The sequence below is a fragment of the Varanus komodoensis genome, unplaced genomic scaffold (genome assembly GCF_004798865.1).
Source record: "Varanus komodoensis strain SLA01 unplaced genomic scaffold, ASM479886v1 scaffold55, whole genome shotgun sequence".
NCBI classification, from domain to species: domain Eukaryota; kingdom Metazoa; phylum Chordata; class Lepidosauria; order Squamata; family Varanidae; genus Varanus; species Varanus komodoensis.
Window position 1 is genome coordinate 815264 of NW_025336157.1, and position 10179 is coordinate 825442.

Sequence of the window (10179 nt, forward strand, 5' to 3'; positions counted from 1 at the left end):
CCCCCCCCCCCCCCCCCCCCCCGCAGACTGGTTGAAGACAGACGTTCAGCAGCAGCGGGAGCAGATGCTTCTCAAAGAGCTCGTGTCCCTGGTGAACCAGCGCGATGAGCTGGTGAGAGACTTGGACATCAAGGAGAGGATGTGAGTCCCCTTTTCTGCTCTTGAGCATAAAGCGGAGGGACACTTGGGCATAAAAGCAGGGGGGGTGCTTCTCATTCCCCCCCCCCCCAAGAGGCAGGAGGTGCTGCCAGGTGGGTGGCTTCAAGCGTAGTTCTGGAAGGGACCTCAGAAACCTTCTAGTCCACCCCCCCTGCTCAAAAGACAGTGCAGGCATCAAAAGACACAACGCAACAATTCTGTGTCTTCTTCCTTAATGGATTCTCACTCATGTATTTAAAGCATTTTATCTTGCTCTTGGGCCAGAAGGGCTCCCAGAATGGTTTACGTGTCTTCCGTAAAACAAGCTAGTCCCTGCTTGCATTTCAAACTCTAACACGGACACAGCACACAAGGAAAGGGGATGGGAAGGGAAGAGGAAAAATAATCTGGCAGGGTGAAGGAATGCCTGTTGCCCCACTCATATCCCTCTGCAGAACAGACAGCGTGTGTGCCGGAGGTGATGAAGGAGCTTTGGGGCAGCAGGGGGAAGCTGAGTGATGTGGATAGAAGAACTTACACATATGGGAGACTAGGCATTCTCTGGTATAAACATGGGGACACCGACGGAAGAGGAGCGATATAATTGGGGCAGTGGGTGAGAAGTTTTTGACCATGAGGACTAGAACATTGACATTAATGTATTCCACCCTTTCCTGTAAGATTGTTTCATGAATTATTTCTCTTTCGTACAAATGCTGTGAGGAAAGAGAAGCTGTGGAGAATCAAGAACGAATGTAGTTTTTCCTCTTCCCCCTTTCCATATCCCGCTCCAAATTGAATGTCTTCCTCACCAAAGTTCTGGCCTCCACTAGGAAACCGGACAATTCATTTAGGGTGACAGAAAGCTTGTGTGCAAAGAAGGGCAAATGTTCAAAAAGCTGAGAGGTTACTGGGAAATAAAACTGCTGCGAGGATTAATTCGCTAGCAGCAACTCGGGGGAAAGCCACGCGGAGAATTGGTGCAGCAAAGAGCACTTCTGTTCCCCCAAAAGCAAAGCTCAGCTTCCTGCCATGTTTCTGTGACATCAAACAAGAGAATCGAATCAAGGACCGGGCAAGCTTTTTGTAAATAGTTGAGAAGGAAAAAAGCGACACCGGCAGCATTGTTTTCCTGGATATGATGCACTGGGCTTCGCTTGCTCCAGTCCATATTTTAGAAGCCGTCAGTGCACCTTTGTTCTGGCATTACGCCTTCCCTTTTGTGATTGCTGGGAACCGCCCAAGTACGGAGAGTCCCGAATTCAGTCCCCGCATCTCGAGACAGAACCTTGCCTGAAAGCCCAGGAGAGTCACTGCCTGTCCGTGTGGGCACAGCAAGACCGACGGCCGACAGGTTCCCTCCTCGAGCATCCCGCTGCCAACCAGAACGAAAAGCACAAGGATCGTCCGGGTGTTTTGTTTGCCGCAGTGCGATTTCTGCTAAAAGAACTGCCTCTCGTCACAGAAAAGGGGTTAACCTTGTTTTTTTTCGCTCCCTGTTCCTTCCTCCCCACCTTCCCTGAATCTCCCCCCCTTCTCCCCCCACTCCACCCCCAAAAAAGAGCCCTGGAAGAGGACGCCAGACTGGAGCGCGGATTGCAACAGAGGCGCCACAAGCTCAGCCGCAAAGAGAAGTGCCGTGTCAGCTGAGGCGGGCCAGGACAGCCTTCCTCTTCCCCTTTCGCCCCCCGAGGCCACCCCAGGCCTCACCCCAGGCCCTTCGGAAGGGCGCTCCCTGCCGCCCCCCTTAGCCGTCCTCTGCTGGGACCCACGGCTGCTTGTCTCTTCGTGCCAAAGAAGCTTCGCGGGGCTTTCTTTTCAGCACGTACGTTGGTGTCCAAACCTGCCGCCTCCCTCTTGCTGCAGAGAGGGGGAGCATTTTAAAAAAGCAGTGCTTTTGAACTGCCACAAAGCTCGGGCAAGCCAGGGAGCACGCCAGTCCCCGCAGCCCCGATCCCTGCTGCTTGGCTTGCAGTAGTCCCCTCCGAAAATTGGCACTTGGCTTCCAAAATCTGGTCGCAAGCCACTACGAAGACTCAGGTCAAACCGAGCTCAGCCTTGCCTGGTTTTCATAGCAGGATCCTGTTCCCCCCTTTTCCTGATGTTTTGGGCAAAGGTAGGAGCCTAGCCTGGCCCACCTTTGCCACGTACCCAACTTACCCAGAGAAGGGGCAGCACCTTTTATCATTGCTCTCTAAACTATTTATTTTGTGTGTGTGTGTGTGTGTGTGCTTGAATGCTTGCTCCTTTGGCTCTGGAAACGGGTGCCCCCTTTCCAGATCTGCACCCGTCAGAACGCTGGCTTGAAAAACTTCTGTGAGTTCTGCCTTTTACTCTTACCGTATTTTATTTTTTAACGATCATTGTTGACAATGATGGTACAGTCGCCACCACGTGCCTTCTCGGCTCCTGCAACCAGATGCAAAAAATCCCAGGAAGGTTTGCTCTCAGTTTGCAACACCTCCTGGTCCCCCAAGCCCAGTCCCTTCGAGGTTACTTGCACTAAATTTGTACCAGAGTTTGCAATAAATATAGCGAAAAAACACTGTGTGGGAAATGGATTTGTGGAGCAGACAAGCGCAGGGAAAATGCTAACTGGGGAAGCTAAAAGGAGACACTGCTCTATCACTTGAAAGGTGTCGGTCACGGAATGATAATGAACTGCAGCTGCTGAGGAACTGAGAGTGGGAGAGAAAACCAGGAAATGCAGGATGAGCTTCGACGTTTGTGCGGGGGATGAAAGAGCAAGGCCTAAAGCCAGAAAGCTGATCTCCCAACGTGGACCTCTGTTGAACTCCCCACAAAGCATGCCTCCAGTGCTGCTTGGGCTGGGAGACGGGCCTTTCCAGAGATTTAAAACCTGTCATGTCTTAAGCGAGGCGGCCGTCTGTCAGTTAGCCTCGTCCAGAGACTCCAGCGTTGGATAGGTTATAATCAGCGCTTTGGAAGAGTGCTGGTGGAAAGATCGCTGTTGCAAGCAGGATTGTGTGGCGTGGGACGGGGCCCGCTCAGCCCCTTGAGCTGGAGAGGCTGAAGTGCCGAGCAGTTTTCAAGGGCAGAGCAGGCAGTTCATGCGAGGACCCCGACAGGATGCAGCTTGAGCGGGTCCCACCGTAAGACGTCTCTAGAAATGGAGACAGGCCACCCAGATCAGGGCTGAGTCCCGGCCTAGCTGCAACACTGCATTTTCGAGGGCAGTGTAACCCCCATCCGAACTCGGATGGATAAAGTGAGAAAGGCAGGGAGAAGAGCAGCAGCGTTGGAAGGGAAGCAACAGGGGTGATCGGGGACCGGAAGCGGAGCCCTGCAAGGAGACGGAAAGAACTGGGCAAGTTCAGCCTGGAGAAGAGGACGCTTGAGGGGGGAGGGGGCCGCGCTCTGCAAGGATCCGAAAGGCTGTCGCAAAGAGGAGGGACAGGCTGTCCTCTCGGTCATCCCGGAGTGCAGGATGTGGAGTAACGAACTCGAGTTGCAGGAAAGCAAATTCCGGCTAGATAGCGGGAAGCCTTCCCTGGCTGGGAGAGCAGCATGACAACGGGGGACCCTGACTGAAGGAGGCTGCGGGTTCCCCCGCACTGGAGCCCTTCAAGATGCGCCTGGAAGGCTGCTGGAGAGACGGTCTGGCTTGGGATTCCTGCACTGGGCCGGTGGCTGGACCTGATGGCCCTCTGGCCTCCCCCAACTCTACCGCTCTGTGATTCCATTCCTCACCCTCGTCCCCAACCAGGAGTCCTCCTTAGGCTAAGACAAACCACCTCTCCAGCCCAGCACTGCCCACACTGTCTGGCAGCATGAATGGTCGGGGTTTCAAGCGGGGATTTGCAGCCCTCCCACGAGATCGGCAGTCTGCGTGGAAGGCAGCGACTCCTCCCCATCTGCAGCCCACGATCTTTTCGGTTGAGCAGAGGCCAGTTTGGTGGGGAGCCCAAGGGGGTGTCTGCTCGGGGGGGGGTCACCTCCCCTCCGGCGCTGTCAAGGGGACCCCGACACCGTGGCCAAGGCAAACTCGTCCTGTGCCAAGATGTCCTGCTGATCGTCCTCCTGGGCCAGGTTGCGGCAGGGAGCGAACAGGGCGAACAGAGCACGGACTTCTCGTAGCTGGTACACCGTCTCAAGGGTCAGCAGCATCGCCAGTAAACCCACAAGCAGGTAGCCTAAAGGGGAGGCGGGGGAGAAACGGAAGGCTGATCAGGAAAAACCACGTTACTTCCCTGTGCTTTTCATTCTCATTTCCTCTATTCGGTCACAAAATAGTAAAATTCGAAAGCTGTGCTTGTTGCTCACGCAGTGCAGGGCAGAGAAATCCAAGTCCAGGGACCAAATGCAACCCTCTGGGGTCTCAATCTAGCCCCTGCAGGGGTTCCCCACAAGGGCACCCCCTTCCCCAACCACCAAATGTTCCTGAGGTTTTCCCCCTTTCTGAAAGAATGAAATGCCTCTACCAGTGCTAAGAGCTTTAAGGCATAATAAGTTTGTATTTTTCTCCCCCCCGGGGGGGGGGCTCTGGCTCCACCCCTTTTGCCTGTCAGGGGAATGCAAAGCGGGATTTGGTCCTGGGAGGTAAAGGCGCTTCTCGGCACTGCCCAGAGTGCTCCAGCAGGGGGCAGCAGTGCTCCATCTATGGGAATTTTGCTCTCCTGCATTTCGCCCCTTAAAGGGATCACTCCGAGCTGGGACAAGGCCGGAGCGAAGAAGCACCGGGATCTGGGCGCTCTGGCGTCAGGGTGCGGCTGGCCAGGTTTCGACTGCGGACCGAATGGGGTTGGACTCCTCTTCGTGGGGCTTTTCCTTTGCGTGATGAAATGCACCGTTCGCATTCTGCGGACGCCCTTCTCTGCCACTTCATCCAGCCATTGGAATGTTTACCTACCCCGATTCTTTAAAAAGCCCTCTAAGCATGCTCAGTGGCACATTTCCCCAGGAAATCCATTTCCCCAGGAATAGGCAGCCAAGCTTGCTTCCGTAAGCACACCCCCTGGCATGCACCCAGCTCGACCGTGGGCCCCCGGTGCCAGGCCTGGCTTCCCTTCTGGCGGCCACGGCGGGTCCATTGCCGAGCCTGATGTGGCGGACTTGGAAAGGAGCCCGTCCCTTCCCCGAAATGCGCCACGCACCCACTGAGCTCCCAGCCCAGACAACCGTGTCCGCCCCCCAGGTGGCTTACAGGTGATGCTGAGTTCGTACAGCTCGTGCAACAGCGGCCCCGAACGGCCTTTGGGCACGTAGTCTCCCAGGCCGATGGTGCTGAGGGAGATGAAGCAGAAGTACACCGACTCCAGGAAGTTCCAGTGGTCCTCCAGCGCCCAGAAGCAGATGGCTGGGATGAGGATGAAGAGCGCCAGGGTGGCCAGCCCCAGGGCCAGCGCATGGCCCAGCGCCACGTGGGCCAGGGGCAGGCCCCACCGGCGCTGGACGTACCGGACGGGCCGGGAGCTCAGGACCGGCATCAGCGCCTGCAGAAGGCAGGCCAAGAGCACCAGTGTCATGGGGATGCCCACGGCCGCGTACAGGATGCAGAAGATTTTGCCCCCGTCCGAGACTGGCACCGTGTGCCCGTACCCTGCGGGGGAGAGGAGAGGGACACTGCGTCAGCCGCTGCCACAAAACGACACCTTGAGGTGCAACCCCAAGCAAGCCGAGACAAGGAGACAGGAATTAACTGTAGGCCTTTGTCTCGACTGTGTCTTCACCCTCGTTTGGACGCACAGACACAAGCGCGCTGACCGGCAAGCACAGGGAAGCCGCTTCGCCGAAATGTAATGGCATCCGTTTGCCTGCAGTTTTGTGTCCTGCAAAATCCGATTTGCCGCGGTGCGGAGTGAGGCGAGCAGAGCCTCTTGTGATCGTTCGGCCGAGGCGACCCATCTACCTGTTCTGAACTCGGGGAAAAGACAATGTGCCTTGCTCTGCATGATTAGCCCAGACATGAGACGTAACCGTGAACCGCCTGGCTCTGGCCTGGGCTGCGTGTGCTTTGAGGGCCGTGTCCACGTCTGGCTGCCACGTATTAAAAGGCACAGATGTTACCAAGCTTGAACCTAAGATGAATCCAGAGGCAAGCAGCTGGAAGTGTTAGGAGAAATGGGTGCATTTGGCCCAAACGGAAGAAGATATCTCTTTTTTAATGTATTGCTTATTGTGCGATAAAAATTCCCCTCTAAAAAAAATCATTACTAAAGAAGGAAAAAAAGTCGGTCCTGAATCTGCAATCCAACTCTCAGCTGGGCAAAGAAAGGAATATAATTTTTTTAAAGGGTCAAATAATGGATTAAAAGGTCTGTAGCACTAAATATATAACAGAACAACAGTGAATATTTATTAGGTTTCCATCCACCTTTTTCCTGCAAGGGATCCCCAGAAGCTTACAGAATCTCTCTCACCAACAGCCCTGCAAGGTAGGCCAGACTAAGAAGTAGTGGCTGGCCTAAAATTATCCAGAGGTCTAGAACAGGTTGTCCCTGGTCTGTAGTCCAACAGTCAGCTGGGAGCTGGAAGCTTTTTTTTCTGTCTCAGCTTTGGGATTGTGTCTTTAGCATTATTTGGCGTGTTAATATATATATAGGCATAGACATAGACACAAGAGACTGAAATAAAATGAATGAGAAGCAATACAATGAAGGGCTTTCTATGGGTTAATTCTGAGTATGGAGGGTAACATGCACCGTAAGTGAGAAATGTATTCTTCAAATTTGCTGCAGTGAAAACACGAGCGTATCTGTGTGAAGTATAGCAGAAAATACCACCTTTCTTTCCAGGGTAGTGCTTAACTGGGCATTTTTGTGTATGGATGGATTGAAATGACCCTTGGCTTTTGTTATGGTGAGACTTTGCAGGAATGTTTAGGTTTTCCTCCGTTTCGTGTTATATTTGGCAGAAAAGGAGCATTACCAGTTCACAGGCTCTTGCTTCGCCAGCCCCCAAAACTTAGCCGTTTATCACGGAGTGCATTAGCTGTGTTAACACCCACAGCAGTTAACTTCTGGATCCGGGTCTGTGTTTACTTACTCGGCTTGAGTAAGTGGAAGGCAGGCAGCCTAGAATTATTTGAAAATTGCCTTCCACGTGGTCAGATAACTAGCTTGGCAGGAAGGCCTTGGGATTCTAGCTGGGGAGTCCGCCTTTCGCGGCAGTTGCTATTTTATGACAACGGAGATCTGTGTAAGGCGTGTGTGTGTGTGTGTGTTTGTGTGTGCACAAGACGACACGACGCTTGTGCCTTCCACAAATGCACGCAGGGGATTTTTAAGGGCCGGCTGTAGAAAGAAAGCTGCCTCTGGGTAAGCGGGTCTAGAAGCCCCGGAAAGGCCTAGGAGGAGCTCAGGAGACCATCTTGCCTGGCAGCCAGCTCGGTGCGGGAGCCCGCGTGTGCTGGGAGCCCATGTTCCTGGGCAAGGCCTGTGGTGCACGGAAGACGGGCCTGAGGGGGAGAGGGCTTCGTCTGCACGCCCCCGTGCTCCTCCGTGCGCCCCGTTGCCTCCACAGCCCCGCTGCCCCCGGTCCCGATCCGGGCTGCCCCAGGGCGCCGCGCATGCCCTCCAAGCCCGGCCGGGGGCGCCCGACCTGCTGCGGCACTCCCCACCTAAACCATGCCCGGACACCTGGTTTTCCCAACCCTGACCCTGTACCGGTGTACTCCCATAACCCTAGTAAGGGGTCAAGTTCCATTAAGAGGGGCGACTTAGAAAAGCCCTCTCTGAGAAGCTTTTTCTGCACAGCTCATCATTTCTGCCCATTCGAAACACATTCCAGCCATCAAAACCCGGAATGCGGGGCAGCGGCTCGAAGCGCTGGGGGGCAGCGACCCGCCTGGGCCAGCAGTGCCGGGCAGATGGGCAGTTTCTGGGCGCCCCCCGCCCGCCCCTTCCTCTGCCCCGTTGCTGGTGCCTCGGTGGGGGCGCCTGGCACGCGTGGGGCATAGCTGGGCAGGTGGCGGTGGTGAGGGGCGGCCGCCCGCCCGCCTGCCCGGCCCGCTTTGGGTGGCTGCATGTGCGATCGGGAGACGCGTGTCCCCCGAGACGCCGGGGCGACGCAGCCTCCCGGCACACAGAGCCCGCTTCCTGCCAGCGCGCAGCAGGGAGAGGGGCGTCGCGCGCCAGGTTGTGGGTCCCGGCGTTGTGTGCCTTCCAGGCGGTGCCGCGCCGACCAGGGGTGCGCCCGGGCGGCTTATCTTGGCCCGTGTGAGTCACCGGGCGTGCCTCCGGGTGCACGGGCGGGCGGAGGCGCAGGGCGAGTCGGGTCCTCGGTTCACGCAGCCTGGACTGCTCGCTCGGATGGGCAGCAGCCGGATGTGCTGGCCTGGGCTGAACGCGCCTGGCATTTCCTGCTGCGGAATCAGGGCCTTCCCTCTCTCGGCTGCCCGTCTGGCTGCGTGCTTTCTGTGCTGCGGCCCAGTGTGGAAGTGGCTCCTGCGCCCAGCTCCCTGGAGGCAGACCAACTTCACTTAGTGAGTCAGCTAAGTGTGTGGATTGTGGATACATTTCGAACTTGGTGCTGATGCAAAGAACCGCTTTCCCTTTTCGTGGCTCTGAGTTTGCAAATTGAATTTTTTGCATGCATGCTAAAGCAGAGACTTGAAGTCTTGCAAATCCACCACTGAAGAAACCCATCCAGTCAAAATGCCCTTAGGAGCAAAATTAATTGTCTCCAATTACAAGGGTTGTTACTCGGTTGTGACGTCTTTTGTGTCTCTCCCTAACTGTTTTATATTGTTACAAAGTTGGTTCAATTTCTGTTGACTTGCTGTTTTGTTTAGCTATGTTTTATACATTATTTTATCATTATGATACTGACGTTTGTGGGTAAAATTTTAATCTATGCGTCTGTCGATAGCATGACAGTTTTCCGCAGCTATGTAGATCCCCCCCTAAATTTCCTCCTTCGGTATCGCATTTCTATCCCATCCTTTTTTCGTTTTGCAAGTAACCCAAAGCAGTTCACATGGCCCTTCGCCCCCTCTCTCTATCATCCTCACAACAACAACCCTGTGAAGTAGGTTAACCCGCGTCAGCAAATAACCCAGAGTTACCCAGGCCGCTTCATGCCTGAGCGTCGCCTGGAATCCAGGTCTCCTGAGTCCAAATCAAACACCCATTTTGGATTCCCGATCTCAAAGCGCCCAGCTGAGCTGCTGGGCTCGTGGTGGTGTGGGTTTTTATTGGCATGTGTGTTTGCATTTTGTTTAAACGTTTGCATGTATAATGGTCCTGCCCTATGCACTGATTTAAAAGTCTTGATAAGCTGGCTCTGGGAGACATGGGGCTATCCAGATGTTGGACCACTGTTCCCATCAGCCCTGGCCAGCACAGCCAGCGGTGATGGATTGTAGGACCTCCAAGAGCAGAGAAAGGGCTGCACATCTGTTCTCCCTGCTCTGGGCAAATCTGGGAAACCCGTTGCAAGGAAACGGGCAGCGGGACTCGTGCGTCACTTTGACGCATGCAGAGTCCTGGGCATGGCACGGCGCAAGTCCTCAGTGTGCCCCCAGCTGTCCCTTTCCACCGCTTGGCTTTTCACCGGCGGCTGCCCATCCCGCCCCCCAAGATTCAAGCCAGCTGCCTTTGTCCTCGGGACGTCTCCCCGTTACGGAGGAGATTCATCTAGCCTGCAAGCCTTCTCAAGGCATTCTAGACTTTTCCTTTCTGTGAATAAGCGCTCGCTGCATTTTGAGCCCTCGCCTCGCTCCTAGGATGCCCCCCGGGTCGTTCCTCTGTCCCAGCCTGCAGCGTCAAGCACACTTTTTTACATCGGGAGCGTAACGCGTTGATCGCGCGTCTCCCGCGGCGTGTCGCTGGCCTGAAAAGGGGGCAGCCCGGCTTCCACGGAGCGCCCCCCGCGCCGGGGGCGGAGGAGCGGGCGCCCCCCCCCCGCGCGGTACCTGTGGTGGTGAGCACGCTGGCCGCGAAGAAGAGCGCCGAGGTGAACTCCCAGTTCTCGTCGGCGGACGCGTTGCCCAGGCCGGACACGCCGTGGGCGCCGGCGCGGAGGAGGCCCCGCAGCAGCGCGGCCAGGCGCCGCTCGCTCAGGCAGGCGCCGTGCTCGGCC

The 10179-nt window shown here is 55.7% G+C and overlaps 2 protein-coding genes across 4 annotated transcripts in view; one reads left to right on the plus strand and one right to left on the minus strand.

Moving 5' to 3' along the window:
• Positions 1-2683, plus strand: part of EHBP1L1 (EH domain binding protein 1 like 1) — a 35833-nt gene extending 33150 nt beyond the window's left edge. For all 3 annotated transcript variants that reach the window (XM_044448660.1, XM_044448661.1, XM_044448663.1), the window contains 2 exons: positions 27-141; positions 1701-2683. In XM_044448660.1, coding sequence (XP_044304595.1) covers positions 27-141; positions 1701-1788 — 203 coding nt within the window. In that variant the 3' untranslated portion in view covers positions 1789-2683. The remainder of the gene's footprint in view (positions 1-26; positions 142-1700) is intronic.
• Positions 2684-4110: 1427 nt separating this feature from the next.
• Positions 4111-10179, minus strand: part of KCNK7 (potassium two pore domain channel subfamily K member 7) — a 7741-nt gene continuing 1672 nt past the window's right edge. The window contains exons 2-4 of the mRNA XM_044448361.1: positions 10013-10172; positions 5303-5698; positions 4111-4292 (exon numbers count right to left, since the gene is read on the minus strand). Coding sequence (XP_044304296.1) covers positions 4111-4292; positions 5303-5698; positions 10013-10172 — 738 coding nt within the window. The remainder of the gene's footprint in view (positions 4293-5302; positions 5699-10012; positions 10173-10179) is intronic.